Below are 15,809 nucleotides of genomic sequence, written 5' to 3' on the forward strand. Positions count from 1 at the left end.
CAAGGCTGAGTTGTTGTTCAATCGCTGAGGAGACGAGAGAACTTGAACCAGGGGATAGAACCGTGATGCAGCACACTAACATCTTGCAAGACATCCGCATTTCATGATGGGGTTCAATACCCTATCACTCGATACTGGACTCATTCCTTTACTTCCCTTCCTCTGTTGGGACTGTGCTTGTGACACCTTTGAACCACTTGCCAAATTCCTACTCATCCCTTGCCAAGTTGCCATTACAGAAGCACAGCACGATATTGTTCATTCCATGCAAAACAGGATCTTGTTGATCTGACCAAAGGGCTAGGCCTTCCTGGTGCGGTATCGCGCCACCCTCGACCCCTGAAATATGTCTTGCGATCTCAGCCCCTTACTTACACTAAATCGACGCAGCGTGGGACCCGGGTGTAGCGCATTGACCTAACATCAGCCCGCCTGGGTCATTCCCGCCCTTGACAGGCTTTCGAAAGAAAAGGATCGTGTTCCACCTCTTTTCTGCCGAGTAAAGGTTGATATCGTCGTCCTTGGGTTTTTGGACGAGCTCAACAGGATCATAGTTTCTCGTGCATCGGACATGCTTGCAGGAGACCTTTCCAAATGGAAGACCTCCATACTCATAGCGGGGGCTCTCTTCACAGTTGTACTGTTGCTCTCTGCGTCAGCAAACCGCTTTCGTCCCCCGGGTTGGGCTGATAGACTACAAATCAACCTCTCTGGTCAACGGGGTGACCAAAAGCCGGTGAACGCTACCGCCAGTCTTCACGTACCATCGACCTCAAGCTCCGCCGATGGTTCCCATGGACATAGTCCTGGACTACAAAATGGAGCACCTGGGAAACTTCGGAAACCCTCTCAGAGGATAGTTGCAATGGTATACGGTGGACGAAAGGAATACGTCTCGATCCTCGATTGCTATTTGCAAAGGAACCTGGTTCGCAACGGCGGCTGGCTGGACGAGGTGATGTGGATCCACCAGATCAATCGGACGATGGATGTTGTTTACCTTCATGACCTCGCCGACCACGTGCCGGAGTATACAAGCCATGAGTTATATACCCACGCAGGCGATGGGCTGGACACCTTCACAAACGCTTACAAGTTGTGCCAACCCAACACCTATTGCGTCAAGATTGACGACGATATTGTGTTTATGGAGGACAATGCCATCCAAGCGTTAGTCCAAAGGAAAATCGAGAATGCCCAGTATCTCATTGTCAGCGCAAATGTGTTGAACCAACCAGATCTCTCCTGGGTCCATTACCAGCTTGACACTGCACGGCCATACCTGCCAGAGTTACAGAAACCCGTCGATTTTGTTGATGATGACCGGAGATTCATGGTCGACTGGAGACCCTCAACTCTACCGGTTTGGGAAGGCCCCGAAGATCTCAACTTCAGCGCAACAGATCCAGCCCCGTTCAACGGGCATCGCTGGCTGCCGGTACCTGGAGGCGATATCGAAAACACGCCGATTGCTGCTCTAGGGCGGTCTAGAGGTTCCGAGCATGTGAAGAACCATACCGGCTACATTTCGTGGACAGTTGCTGCACAAGGTAGGTGCTATGTCCTAGACTTTGTCTTTGAAAATAGGCTAGCCTCGCTAACATGTTGTCCTGGACTAGCCCACTATTCCTTTCTCGAGAACCTTGAGCAGAAACGACTGCAGCGATACAAATTCGACATCTGGAATTCCCGTTATGAAGCCCGCAGCATTCACTTCATCGCCTTTTCTGGCGACGACGCGACTATTCACCCGGTCCAGGGCTACGATGATATTTGGTGGACGTCTACGCTGCCGTCAAAACTACGACGACCTGCAGTGGTGGACGGCACAGCCATGGTTGTCCACTTTGGCACTCACCTCCAGACACAGTCGCTCGGAGGCAATCCTGGTCCCGGTCTGCGGGAGACGGATCTTCTACGACGGTATCGAAGTTACGCCAATGAATTCATTTGTGGACAGCCTTCAGGATCGCCTATGCTATAGAACAGTCATTGGCTTCGTGGCTATTTGTGGCCGGATACGTGATTGAAAATGGTCTTGGTGCATGCTTGCATTAGCTATTCAATCGCTCCTGCCTTCAAATCTATGCTCCAGACGAGGCCTGGATGAGGCCCCTGTGTCTCTCAAACATTTGAATTGCTCTCATGCTACTCTTACTGCCCAGCGTGACGAGCCGGCCTTCCTTCTGGGTGCGTACCAGGTTAAGCTAACCGAACTTCTTTGTAAAGGGCAAATCTGGTTCCAGCAGGGTCCCCCGGTATCTTATCTCAACGTGAGCAGTTCATGCATGCGATATGTATAGGTGCCAAGATGCCAAATATGTACTTGATGTCAATAATGGCCGATGGCAGCTGATGGCACAGGCTAGACGAACTCATAAGGTCACAGGTACTGAACGAGAACCCATCTAACCAGGGCCTCTATACCGCTCTATGTTGCCTTCTACTCTGTAATACACTTTGTACAAACCGCATTGCTACTATTGCTACTGGAGTCAGGGCAGCAAAGAAGGTCTCGCAGTTTTCTTTCAGCCTCGGCTTCTCCATCACGTAAGGCGACATTGCAAAGACCATATCACCCATGCGTCAAAAGTCTTGACGTGACCTGTACAATTCCTCGGCGCTGACTACGATCACCTCTTCTTGCACAGACGCGGATCAAAACATTAGCTCGCGTCTCCTGCTAGCCTCATGATGGACCTTCGACAGCTGTACACCGACTATATCGCCCAGATCAATGCCGGCTGCGGCTCAGGCGCTTTGGCGAAGTATGTCAACAATGGCATAGTCCATAATGACTCTTCTCCGCTGTCGGTAGACGATTATGCACAGATCATCCTCGACAGCCAGGCCTCATTTCCTGGTCTACTCTTCGAAGTCGACATGTTGGTGACAGATGATGCCAACGGCGCCAAAGGTGGTGGGAGCATTGCTGCCAGAATCAAGCTATCCTACGACCGTAGCGTTGCCGCTTCCAATCCTTCACCTGAGACTACTTCACAGCAGTCCACCAAAGAGACCTTCTATGAGCACGTCTTCTACAGCCTAGAAGGTGGCAAAATCTCAAGAGTGTGGAGCATCCTAGATGGTGCTGGCCAGAGATGGAGGGAGGAGTTGGAAGCAAGAAAAGGGCAGTAATGAGAAGAGAGACAGAGCCAGTCTATGCCATGCTGGTGGTGCATAAGGGGATCCGGAATGGAAGAGAGAAAGTGCTCACTCAGAGAGGTCAAAGGCCTGGCTACCTACGGTGCGGCAGCTCGAAACATTGGGTGACCAGCATCCGGACTTCAGATATACATACCAGCACGTGCCAAACGTCAGCATGGTATCGCGCCTATGATAAGATGGTTTCCTTGTGCTCCAGTCGAAATTCATCCCTTGGTGCCCAACATGTCCGAGTCTCTCGACCTTGCCACGAGGCTGGCCACTAGGAGCAAGGGGCCTTGCACGTGATCCAGCCTTGGCGCAGTGGGCCAGAAACTTGAACTTCAAGTTCAATTGAACCCAACTACTAGTAATTGACCTCCAGCGTAGACAACTTGCATCGTTCTCTTGCGAACGACCTTCCATAGTGGGTGAACGCGCTCCTGCACACTCTGCCACATGGCGCACCTCTCTGCGTCACAGAGTCTTCTTGGGCTCGCCCGGAGTTTCCAAAGGTTCAATGTTGCAGATCCTCTGACGGTATGCTCCCATTCGCCCCGTGCTGCGTTCTGTCGGCTGACTGTATGAAGCAATGCCTTGCGCCTCGACTTACTCGGCATTTTGCCGCGCAGACCCAGATCCCCATAAGTGAGGTTGCGAAAGAGATTGAAGCAGGTCTCTCCCCTCCCGGGTCCACGAACTCTCCTCAGCAGTTTTCCGCAGTACAAAAAACCTCCTCCGGAATCTATACTCTCGATTCTCCTATTCTGAAGACTCTATACTCATGGCCAGATCTCGAACCGACGAGGTATGCCTGGTACGAACAACAATATCTCGACGCTCCTATGCGAAGGGATATCCTCCATCGCGCGGTAATCTTCGAGGCCGACGCAACTAGACGGGGCACAGCCAGCACCAAATGGCGGGCCGATGTCCATGGCAGCAACCGCAAGCTGTACGCACAAAAGGGGACTGGTAGAGCCCGTGTCAGAGACAAGAAATCTCCCATCAGAAGAGGTGGAGGCGTTGCTTTCGGTCCGAAGCCCAGAGACTTCTCCACCGAACTACAGCGCAAGGTCTATTACCAGGCCTTCAAAATCGCACTAAGCTATCGGCATAGAAAAGGTGAACTGATGGTATTGGATGATAAGATTGCCTTGCCAGAAGATGCCGGGGCCAGGTTTTTGAACAATGTATTCGAGGCCAACAATTGGGGCAAGGCCGATGGGAGAAGTCTGCTGGTCACTAGCACACTTGAATCGCAGAATCCAGACATATTCGAGGAGATGCGAGAAGTCGGCGAGCATGGTTCGCTCAAGGATATCGAGGATGTGGATGTCAAGGATCTTTTGGAAACCGGGAGAGTCGTGATCGAGAGAACCGCGCTGGAGGCCCTGTTAGGCAAACACCTCAAATTCTTGAACGGCCCTGAGAGGGAGGCCGAGCGACGCCGGATTGTACAATATTTGTAAGGGCAGGAACCTATACATCTACAGTTGGAACACCAAACTTCACTGCGACAGTGTCTTTGCGATCAAGAGCGGCGTTTCTATGAATGCCCCCAGTGTCTAGGCGGAGAGGTCATTGGCACCCATTCTATGTTCTTTTACTGTACGACTGAGCCTATCCAAGACAACTGAGTCTGCTGCGCCGGAATTTCATCATTACTCAGTATCTATCTGTGCCTACGCGCTTGGGGCCCGAGAGCACTCCTATAGGAATCCATGAGCTTCATCATTGACGGCCCAAGGCGGTCGACACTGTGATTTATGCCTTGATGACATGTTGAAGTAGTCAAATACCACCTATGCGGATCAAACGATAATAAGGTCCCGTTGACATTTCCTCCCCTACAGAAGCCAAATACGTGTTGTGCTATTGGCAGAATTCCGCCGCTTTTAGCAGAAAGTAGGTGGTCGGTGTTCGGAGTGGATTCCTCCGATCGGCCCTTGGCACCATTTTTGCCTGCGCCGAAGAAAGTTTAAGTCCAGACTCCAAAAGTTGAAGTTGGGAGAAGTCGAGCCTAGGAAATTCCTGGACACGAGGAAGAATCTGCTCTTCTGTTTCTTTGCCATCTGGGTGCAGTGGATTCAGCTCCCTCTTCACCTGTCCGTCGCTACCATGGCGATCCAAAAGAAACACGGCAAAGGAAGACTTGGTAAGATCAAGCCCTCCGCCACTATGCCTCGCTACGCTCGTCTCTTTCGTTCATTGACTGACCTCTCTTAGACAAGTGGTACAGACTTGCGAAAGAAAAAGGATATCGGGCTCGAGCAGCTTTCAAATTGATCCAATTAAACAAAAAATATGGCTTCCTGGAGAAGAGCAGAGTCCTACTGGATCTCTGTGCCGCACCAGGATCATGGTGTCAAGTTGCCGCAGAGACTATGCCTTCACAGAGTCTGATAGTCGGCGTCGACCTGGCGCCCATCAAGGCCATACCTCGAGTGATTACCTTCCAAAGTGATATTACCACGGACAAATGTCGAGCAACCATCCGAACACATCTTAAACATCTGAAGGCGGATACTGTCCTGCACGATGGTGCACCCAATGTGGGTGTCGCATGGGTCCAGGATGCCTTTTCACAGGCGGAACTAGTGCTTCAGTCAATGAAACTGGCTACAGAGTTCTTAAAAGAGGGTGGCACATTCGTGACTAAAGTCTTCAGGTCGAAGGATTATAATGCACTATTGTGGGTGTTCAAACAGTTATTCTCCTCCGTCGAAGCTACGAAGCCTCCTTCATCAAGAAATGTGTCTGCAGAAATCTTTGTGGTTTGCAGAGGCTTCAAGGCCCCAAAGAGGATGGACCCCAAGTTCCTTGATCCGAAGCACGTCTTCGCCGAAGTACAGGAGCCTACACCCAATAACGAGGCCAAAGTGTTCAACCCAGAGAAGAAGAAAAGAAAGCGAGAAGGTTATGAAGAAGGAGATTACACGCAACATAAGGAGATCCCTGTTAGCGAGTTCATCCATACGACTGACCCTATTGCCATTCTCGGCACGGTCAACAAACTCAGCTTTGAACAATCAGCGAATGGCGACCTGGCTCTGGCTGCCTTGGATCGACTACCTGAGACGACGCAAGAGGTCCGAGAATGCTGCGCAGACTTGAAGGTTCTGGGCAAAAAAGAATTCAGGACCCTCCTTAGATGGCGATTGAAAGTGAGGGACAAGTTCGGCATGTCAAGCAAAGCGAAGAAGGAGCAACAGGAGGTTGAAACCAACAAAGAGGAAGCCCAAGAAGTCGCAGAAGTCGAGTCGATGGATGACGAACTGAAGATTCAAGAGGAGTTGCAAAGGCTGAAAGACCAAGATTCAAAGGAGAAAAGGAAAGCGCGTCGGAAGGAAAACGAGAGGAAGCAAAAAGAAATCGTACGAATGCAGCTGCACATGACGACGCCCCATGACATCGGACTGGATCAAGAGGGCCCGGCCGGAGAAGGGGCCATGTTCACCCTCAACGCGGCCAAGAGAGTCCAAGATCCAGCCGAAATAACCGACGCACAGATGGACGAAGTCAATGCCCAGGAGTCAGATGACTCACAGGACGAGGTGGAAGATGAAGACTCGGACGATGATGGAGACAGGCTCGAGCGCGAACTCGACATGCTGTACGAATCGTATCAGCAGAGGCGTGAGGAGGCCGATGCAAAGCTACGAGCCAAGAGAGCCCGAAAGGAAAAAGAGACAGATGAGTGGGACGGCCTATCAGACGAGGACAAGCCTGGCGATGCGACCACTGACGGCGAGTCCGATGTCGAAGAAGCGTTCCCTGTGCGGCAATTCCCAAAATCCGACGGTCTATCAACACAGGCTGCTATGTTCTTTGACCAAGACATCTTCCAGGACCTAGGCATCGAAGACGAACATGACGACAATGATAGCGCGATAGCACTGGAAGACGAGTCATCGGATCAAACGAAGTCTCCACCGCTGAAGGGTCCGTCTCGAGAAAATCAGCCGCAGCCTTTGAAATCCGCCTTGAAGAAAGCCCAGCCTGCTGCTTCCCAACGGACGAAAGTCTACGACGCTTCGGACTCCGAGTCGGAACCAGACACGTCGCTGAAACCTGCCTCGTCAGCATCGACCCGACCAGAAGATCCTCTCCTGCCCAACGGTCAATTAGACATTGACATAATCACCGCGGAAGCCATGACAGTCGCGCAGGACTTGGCGACGAAACGCATTAAGCCAGGCGATTTGGTCGATGACAGTTTCAACAAATACTCGTTCCGCGATGTGGACGGGCTTCCAGAATGGTTCTTGAACGACGAAACGCAACATTCGAAGCCTCAGCGGCCCATCAGCGCGGCCGCCGCAGCCGCAATCAAGGAGAAGATGCGCGCCCTGAACGCTAGGCCCATCAAGAAGGTCCGCGAGGCCAAGGGCCGTAAGAAGATGAGGGCTGCGGCACGGTTGGAGAAATTGCGCAAGAAATCGGCGCTGTTGTTGGACGACGAGGGCGTCAGCGAGAAGGACAAGGCTGCCACCATCAGCAGGCTGATGGCCAGGGCGGTGAAGAAGGGCAAGCCTAAGGAGAAGGTCAAGCTTGTCGTTGCAAGAGGGCCCAACAGAGGTCTCAGTGGGCGCCCTCGTGGTGTCAAGGGCAAATACAAGATTGTGGATGCGAGACTCAAGAAGGATGTCCGGGCGGAGAAGAGATTGAAACGGAAGTTGAAGAAATGATCAGGCTGTGTTCCCTGGCTAGACAGAATGGAGCATGTATAGCATATCAGACTGTGACTTTCGTGTCTTAAAAAGCATCGAGTGTGAATTTTCTTTTCCAAGCGTAGCCAGCTTGACACAGACTACATCTGAGGCGCCATCCCAGGGTTGGCAGCCTTCCGTAATGTGACCCAGCCGATATATCCCCCTCATATGTACCTTCCCAGAGCCACCAGATACCAGCTAGCTTCATACCCGGCTTGCCATACCCCCAAATCACAACAATGATGACCATTGACAATGTCGTCTATTGGGCGCGGCGCAAGGCTTTCTTCTCGGGTTCAACCTGACACGTGAGCAGCGCTATATAGCTGAGGAGCACCCAACCTTTCTTGGATGGGACAGAAGCCTGAGGCAATCCCGTTGCGTCTAATGGCTGACCCGAAACCTGCCGGGGTATGTCGTCTCGGATCGGCGGCCGGCTTGACCGCGACTCGACAAACTCGCGCTGCCAGGCATTGTGCCGACATATCGATTGAACTCCTCCTTTGATGGGAAGATCCTCTTTCACGTCTTCCATCCCCCAATTCCCCAAGACCATCCCTTGCCATGTTCATCCCCAGCATCAAACTTATCCAACTCACTGCCGTCGCCGGAATATCCAATAAAATCTCGACGGTCGTCAATGATGCGACCATACTCCAGAAGCAGTCGGAACATGTAAACTTCGATATCGTCTCTCCTGAGGACCTTGTTGGCCCATTCTCGACCCTGCCTGGCCAGCTTCTGTGCCTCTCTCTCGTGCGGCGCAATATAGACCTGCGGGTTGAGCTCTTCGCCATCCATGACGTTGTCCTGCTTTGAGTCTCCATAACCGATGAAGTACGTAAGCAAAGCGTATAGATCATCGTATCGATTGTCGACAGGCACAAAATGCCTCCATGCTAGAAGTCGGCTGTCATGCCATTCGCGGAAGATGGTTGCTTTGAAGCCGAGACTTTTGCTCTGCAGGAACGCGCGCCAGCGACCGGAGAAAGAGTGGCCGTCAACGTCAATCAGGTATTTCGACCGGAACTGAGCGGTGAGCGACACCTGTGGCTTCCAGGAGAAGACGGTGTCGTAAAATGCGCAATTCGGTACGCAGCCCCAGGCCTCGACGAACCCAATGTCAGAGTGTTCATCAGCGAACCGCGAGGGGTGGAACCGGTCATACAGCTCATAAGTCGTATTGGTTGCTTCAGGCTCATCAAGCTTTTCCGTAAGCACCTTGACCTCCGTGCCTGACCTCGAAACATGGGTACCATTGAACAGCTGCACCAGTCTTTGCCGATGCATGGTCTGCCAGTTGTTCTCGAGTTGGACACCACCAGAAGTGACACCACGCCAGATGATGTTGTCTTGTTTGTCGCGCCAGTCGAGATCTTCCGAGGGGTCGTAGTCATATCGATCGTCATGTCGATAGTACATATTGGCCGGAAACAGAATGTCACTGTTGACGTTGACTTTGCACTCTCCAAAGATGGGCACCAGCTTGTGGGACGCAATAATGCTGCTGGCCGAGTACAATAAGCCGTGGAGATTTTGAACAGTTGGGCCCACCGTGCAAAGATCCGACGACAGATTGAAGTTTGTCACAAACCCGGCTATGGATTCCTTGTACAACATGTCTGCTTCCGCAATGGTCATATTTGACCGTGCTGGGGATTCTGGCGGGCACGCTTTTGCAGCAATGTCCATGTACTGCTTGCCCGGGGCGAAGAACCAGCCGTCGTCGAGCCGGGTCGAATTGTCCTGCGCCCGATCTTGGATGGTCATGTCCAATAGGTTGGGTTGGCCGACAGAGAAAGTGTCCATGACTTCAGGAGGCATTGTCCGAGTCTCGTATTCCTTCTGAAGCATTTCTTGCATGTCCTCCCACGGCACGACGACGCGAGGCTGATCCAACCTGTTCATAGGGATGTCCATATCGGGCAGGAACTCGACAAACTTGCTGATGACCGTTTCCATAGTCTCTGACCTCCAGCTAGGGTTATCCGCCTGCACGATCGTATGATTCCGAATATGAATGACTGCCACCCCGAATTTAGGGTCCTCTCCCATGTGCGCGGCGTGGGTGCGGAGTTCGGAGGGGTTGGCGGCCCAGAAGGGTCGCAGGTCGTCCATGATCTGCTCAAAGTCGTCGATGTTGAAGACATTTCTCTCTCGCGCAAACTTGTACCAATCCTTAAACCCGGGAGGAGGGTGTCTGCCATACCGGCTCCTGTATTTCTCCACTGTCTGCCTGAAGCTCGTAGATATTCCTGACTCGTAGGCTCTAAACCGGTCATCGGCCGCTTGCATCAACTGGGCAATGGGATGCAGGTCGAAGTGCTGCGCAGGCTTTGGCTCGGTCGTTGAGGAGTTGGATTGCGCTACGGGAGAGCTTTCGGAGTCAAAATCCCATATGTCGTCTGCATCCGACTCGAATTCTGGGGGCGTCTTGTGCCCAGTCGGGCTCTGAATACCAGGGAGGGAGATATGTGCAGTGACATCCCTGATGCTGTCGCTGTCGAGTACCGAAAGGCCGTGAAATACAATAAAGAAGGCTAGGATGCCGGCGACCAGAAAGAGGATGCGACGTTTGTTGAACTCGATGGGAGCCATCCTGCTGCTGGGCATGGATGTGCGAGGTCACCGATACATAAGGAGAAGAAAATGCTGGAGTACAACAAAGAACCTGATCTGGTTTACTTGAGTACGCATGAGAAGACGCGTGATAATATCATTATGAAGAACGGGAACTTGGAGGTGCAAATCACCCGAGAATATGAGAAAGCGAGGGAGGGATCAGGCCATGGGCGTATATCTGCGATGTCTACCTGTATTCAGGGTTAAACATCTTATCTGCGCCTCCCCCAGGTGTGGCGCACACCAACTTGCACTGCGAGACTGGTAGTCTTGTGGCTGGGCTCTTGGTACTACCAACCGTATCACTTAGTACGTATTTCGATCAAACGCAGTCATTTAATTCCTCAAGATCCGTATCGCAGATACACACGCTACAATCATCATAGCAGCGGCCTGCAATGTCCAGGAAACACCTTGTACTAGTAGCTGGTACTGTCAAGCAGTACCGCTGAGCGAAGCGCAGCAACAAGAGTGGTAAAGCGGCGTGATCTCGGTCTAAGTAGCAGCAGGGAGAGCAGGCTTAGTCATCCAGTTCTTCTCCTTGGCGCGAACCTCAACTTCAAACTTGTGGCAGATTGAAGTTCACCAGATGATTGTTGAACACTGAGATCCCAGCTTTCACAGCTTACTTCCCACGACGGCAACTGCATTGGTCTCCTAGTCTCCGGAGACAATGCCACCACGACTTTCGCTGCGGCTTTCGCAGCCCAGATCCTCCTCTTTATATGATACTCTCGCCTCGATAGCGCCGATTCCTTCCTTTCTTCTTCCCTTCCTCCACGTGCAATCCCGCAATGCATCGATCTTGAGTTCTCTTTCCGACACACCAGGCGCGTACAACAGAAGAATACGTCGCGGAAGGGGTCCAGCCTCCGGCAAAGGAGGAAAGTCGGGTCGCGGCTCTGACGGGCAAAAACAGCACGGCAAGGTCCCTACAGGCTTCAATGGAGGTCAGACGCCGGACCATATCGTGCACGGGAAATATGGATTCAAGAACCTGTCAGTAATGTCCTCTTCTGTTTATGGAATCTTCCTGCGGAGCCAACGTAGGGTTTGCTGACTTGCGGGATCTGATTTACAGGCACGCGACGGAAATGTCGCCGATCAACCTTAACCGCATACAATCGTGGATCGACCAGAAACGTCTTGATCCGACCCAACCTATTACACTTTTGGATCTGGTCCGCTCGAGGGCCCTGCATGGGATCAAAGATGGCGTAAAACTGCTGGGAGACGGAGCAGCGGAGCTGAAGACCCCCATTCATGTCATCGTGTCCAAGGCATCACAGTCGGCCATTCAAGCTGTCGAAGCCCTAGGCGGCACCGTTACGACACGCTTCTATACTCCACAGGCGATACGACGGATACGATTGCGACAGATGCACCCGTTCGTCTCCCTACGCTGGGATCCAACAGCGCTCAACAACCCAGCTCTTGCCGTGGAAGGCGGCCGGTCCCTGGAAGAGCGTGTCTCGGGCATGGGCTACGAGTACCGCCTACCAGACCCGACTTCGCGTAAGGATCTCGAGTACTACCGCGATGCCAAGAATAGGGGTTACCTGGCGCACACCGTGAAACAGGGAGAAGGACCTAGTCTATACTTCAAGCCGCCCATCAGCGAGGAGGAGCTGAAGGTGTTGAGGAAGAGGAGCGCCTCAGGCAAGGCCGGACAGGCCGCAAAGGCTAGAGAGGAGAACAAGCTGTGGTAGACAGGGGGCGTCAGATCTACAGCTGATGTGTCTTCTCTTTTTGGCCGATAGACTGATCGGCGATTGTGGAAGGAATATGGCTTCATAACCCATGTCCTGTGGCCTACCGCGGTTTTTCAGGCGCAGCAGAGCAGAACGGCGTGCTGATACTTGGACATTCCTGAAGATCTTGGGACAAGTTCGCCTCGGACCCAGAACCCCCGAGATAGGACATCCAAATCAAAAGGCCAGGACCAGGACAACAATGAATGGACATGGGAATCAATCCTACGATTCTACCTCTTCCCCGAGATAGGGGACGATCAGCACTGCCCGTGACCACGGATACATGCTCCCGACAGCCGTTTTTGTTTGGGACTTGGGACACATTGCCATGTCCATGTATATATTAATGTACATTTCTGCATTCGATACTAGTATCCAGTGTATGAGATCCGAAAGTCTTTACGCATGAGGTATGGAGGGTATCTGATAGCAGGTAACGCGCTGCCAGACAGAGTACAATGTGTCGTATCCGATGAAACCTACTCTATAAATCAACGGTGTCGCGCTTCCAGAAACAATTCACGACAAACAATAAGAACAAATTTATAAATCCAATGGAGCATCTGCGGGAATTAGCTGGATTTGATGAGCTTTTCTACGTCGGTCTTGTCCTATTGGTAGTGGATATATATCTGTATACTTTTGTAGAGCACGAAGCAGCAAAAATATAATCAGGTTATATTCAAACAGTCATGGCACCGATATAAATTACCGACACTCGAATTATAAACATACTTAGGTACCTTCCATGTTACCGACAACATTCATACACAGGTTGCTGCCAGTAGGTATTTACTCCTAGAAAGTATCCGTCAAGCCGTGCACGGGTTACACACCTATTCTACGTTAAGGCCATGTTCTGTGCCTGCGGGGTTCAAGCCCTTGCATGCTCGAAGTACAAGACAGCTATATAGCCTTCTACTACTAAGTACAACTCCCTCAACAGACTGCCATGCCAATACGCGCAACTGCTTCAGAAACAATTGAAATCAAAGGCAAGCACAAACGGTTGTACGACTGCCAAGTTCGTCAATTATGCGGACACCCAAGCACACAAGCACAACAAAACATGTCGCGTCTATTGTCTAAAGATTATTGTAACATAAAGGTAACTAGGTACTAGGAAGGCAGGTGACTAGGTGTACCCGGGCAATGGTTGGGTCATGGTCAGAGACCGCCTGGTGTTATACCGAAGAGGTCGCCGGACCGTTGACTACTGGAAGTCGTGGTACACAAGTCGTCTCGAGGTCCGGCACGTCTAGACTCGCCCAGCAGAAACAGATAGACAGACACCCAGACACCGGCCGCGATCTGCAGCCCGGTGCCACAGTTTTCTGTAAAAACCACCCCTGATCTTTCCGACAATTGGATATAGAGACCGTCAACGGTTAAGAATAACCATCCTTCGACTCAAGGGCCCACGGTAAGCATGACCAGGGCCCGAGGAGGACCAAAAGCCTCTCTGGGAGGAGAAAAACAGACATCCCATCCATCCATCCGACCCCACCGCCAACCCCCCCTCAGCGCTGGAAAGCAGATAAACACAAAGTCGACGGGGCGAGAAAGCTTTGCTTTTCATTCTCTCGACACATCTCGTCCAAAGAACTTGGCCTTGGTCCAGTCGAACGCGACGAGGATGCGGTTTCGTGCTACAATCGTCCATAGTCAGTAAAGGGATACCCGGATTAATATGAGGGACTGTAGAGGAGAACTCACCGCTGAAGCACATGCTCAAGTACGCGCTCTTCCAGAACAGATAGGTCAGTGTGCCACCAGACGCGATGTTGCCGCTGAACCAGGAGACATCGGCCACAGCCTTTTCGGCCCCGATATAGGCCAGCGACCCCTGGTGCGAGTACTGGAAGGGGCCAATCTGCTTGATGCGGCGGAGCTGTCTCTGGCGTTCTCTGATCTCGCCGAGGATGGCGTTGCGCTCGTCTCCTGCAGTAGTAGCCTGCTTGGCGGAAAGATCTCGGAGCTCGTCCTCGATGGCATCTGTTTTGGCCATGGTGTTAAACAGGCGAGCCAGGAAGGCACCTTCTTGGGCAGCCACCTGCGCGGTTGGGGCATAGTTTGCAACGGCGCAGTCACCCACACCCCAAATGTTCTCGGTACCGTTGACCACAAGATACTCATTGACCTCAAGACCTCGCCGAGCCTTGGCTTGCGCGGGAATTTGCGTCATGAGATCCTTCACGACAGGACGCAGCGCATTACCTGTAGCCCAGACCAGCAGACCGTACGGGATGGTCTCCAATTTCTTTGTACCGTCGGGTTGCTGGACTTCCGCCTCAATGAATTTGTCGGTGACGTTCTTGACCATGGTCTTGGTACGGATCTCAATATGTTCCTCCTTGAAGGAAGACTCGGTGTACTCGATCAATTGCTTGCTGAACATAGGTAGGACATTTGGGAGGGCTTCGACGAGGCTGACGTGGAAATCATCCCTGATCTGGGGGACCCATTTCAGCAAATCTTCCTGGAAAAAGTCCTGCAATTCGCCGGCAAATTCGACGCCGGTGGGGCCACCGCCGACGACGACCATGTGGAGGAGACGCTTGACTTCTTCAGCGGGTTGGTCTTTGAAAGTAGCAGTTTCGACACAGTCCATGATCCGCTTGCGAATCTTCTGAGCGTCGCCGACTTCTTTCAAGAAGCAACCATGCTCACGCACGCCAGGGATACCGAAGGTGGCGTTCTCGGCACCGACACCCACGACGAGCATGTCAAACGGAATCTCGGTTTCCATGTTATCGCCCTTGATTTCCGAGTTATCTTTGGCGTAGACAATCTTCTTCGCGTAATCAATCTTGGTGCACTCTGCTTCGTAGTATGACACCTTGGCCTTTTTGTGCCGAAGGATGTTTCGAATCGGTTCCATGATAGAGCGATGTTCAATGGTGCCAGTGGTGCAGGACGGGAGAAGAGGCGTGAAGAGGAAGTAATTTCGGGGAGAGACAACGACGACATTGTAGTTTTCCGTGTCCAAATTCTTGAGCAAAGAGACCGACCCCCAGCCGGTTCCTGGCACTGTCAGCATTGAGCCCTAAGCCTGCGCAACGAGTCTCACTCACCTAATATCACCAGAGTCTTCTTCTTCGGGTCCGGGTCGAGCTGCTCGGGAGGATGGTTGAGCTCCCAGACAGTGTAGGCCGTGTATCCTACGCCTGCAAGGAGCGAGATATATGTGACGCGCCACAAGGTGCGCAAGAACCTGAATCGCTTCTTGGGCGTGGGTGCGGGAGAGAGAATGACCTGGGGTGCTTGAGGAGCTGCATCTTCAGCATAGCTACGACGAAACGAGCGAGGGAGGACTGCTCGAGGGCGAAAGGCAGATTGCCTCTGGACCAGAGGTGTGTTTGGTCTGCAGACCGAGCTGGTCGAAGCTAGGGACGACAACGATCTGCGTGACGCACATGCGAAGCTGACGGGCTTCATGCGCATGGGGAGCTTGCTTGCCATGACGGCGGCTATTGTCAAGGAATGGACCTAAGAGGAGATCATGAGGATATGAGAAGAGAGGCCCAGTGGTGCCTGGGGGGAGATTCGCGGCGTTGACGGCGAGGGATTATAG

The 15,809-nt window shown here is 52.3% G+C and overlaps 7 protein-coding genes across 7 annotated transcripts; 5 read left to right on the forward strand and 2 right to left on the reverse strand.

Moving 5' to 3' along the window:
* Nucleotides 1–865: 865 nt before the first annotated feature.
* Nucleotides 866–1,984, forward strand: A1O1_09280 (uncharacterized protein; the record flags this gene model as incomplete). The annotated part of the gene is made up of 2 exons (XM_007730136.1): nt 866–1,550; nt 1,620–1,984. The coding sequence occupies 2 exons, from the start codon at nt 866–868 to the stop codon at nt 1,982–1,984; spliced, it is 1,050 nt and encodes a 349-aa protein (XP_007728326.1).
* Nucleotides 1,985–2,694: 710 nt separating this feature from the next.
* Nucleotides 2,695–3,138, forward strand: A1O1_09281 (uncharacterized protein; the record flags this gene model as incomplete). Its single annotated transcript, XM_007730137.1, has 1 exon — nt 2,695–3,138. The coding sequence occupies one exon, from the start codon at nt 2,695–2,697 to the stop codon at nt 3,136–3,138; it is 444 nt and encodes a 147-aa protein (XP_007728327.1).
* Nucleotides 3,139–3,603: 465 nt separating this feature from the next.
* A1O1_09282 (uncharacterized protein) lies at nt 3,604–4,616 on the forward strand (the record flags this gene model as incomplete). Its single annotated transcript, XM_007730138.1, has 2 exons — nt 3,604–3,684; nt 3,735–4,616. The coding sequence occupies 2 exons, from the start codon at nt 3,604–3,606 to the stop codon at nt 4,614–4,616; spliced, it is 963 nt and encodes a 320-aa protein (XP_007728328.1).
* Nucleotides 4,617–5,265: 649 nt separating this feature from the next.
* A1O1_09283 (uncharacterized protein) lies at nt 5,266–7,835 on the forward strand (the record flags this gene model as incomplete). The annotated part of the gene is made up of 2 exons (XM_007730139.1): nt 5,266–5,302; nt 5,374–7,835. 2 exons carry the CDS (start codon nt 5,266–5,268, stop codon nt 7,833–7,835), a joined length of 2,499 nt encoding a protein of 832 aa, XP_007728329.1.
* A 546-nt stretch (nt 7,836–8,381) lies between these two features.
* On the reverse strand, nt 8,382–10,457 carry A1O1_09284 (uncharacterized protein; the record flags this gene model as incomplete). Its single annotated transcript, XM_007730140.1, has 1 exon — nt 8,382–10,457. The coding sequence occupies one exon, from the start codon at nt 10,455–10,457 to the stop codon at nt 8,382–8,384; it is 2,076 nt and encodes a 691-aa protein (XP_007728330.1).
* A 697-nt stretch (nt 10,458–11,154) lies between these two features.
* A1O1_09285 (large subunit ribosomal protein L15) lies at nt 11,155–12,190 on the forward strand (the record flags this gene model as incomplete). Its single annotated transcript, XM_007730141.1, has 2 exons — nt 11,155–11,480; nt 11,563–12,190. 2 exons carry the CDS (start codon nt 11,155–11,157, stop codon nt 12,188–12,190), a joined length of 954 nt encoding a protein of 317 aa, XP_007728331.1.
* Nucleotides 12,191–13,810: 1,620 nt separating this feature from the next.
* On the reverse strand, nt 13,811–15,697 carry A1O1_09286 (NADH dehydrogenase; the record flags this gene model as incomplete). Its single annotated transcript, XM_007730142.1, has 3 exons — nt 13,811–13,884; nt 13,952–15,259; nt 15,310–15,697. The coding sequence occupies 3 exons, from the start codon at nt 15,695–15,697 to the stop codon at nt 13,811–13,813; spliced, it is 1,770 nt and encodes a 589-aa protein (XP_007728332.1).
* Between the last annotated feature and the right edge of the window lie 112 nt (nt 15,698–15,809).

Source organism: Capronia coronata, assembly GCF_000585585.1.
Source record: "Capronia coronata CBS 617.96 chromosome Unknown acBCG-supercont1.11, whole genome shotgun sequence".
In the NCBI taxonomy this organism is placed as follows: Eukaryota; Fungi; Ascomycota; class Eurotiomycetes; order Chaetothyriales; family Herpotrichiellaceae; genus Capronia; species Capronia coronata.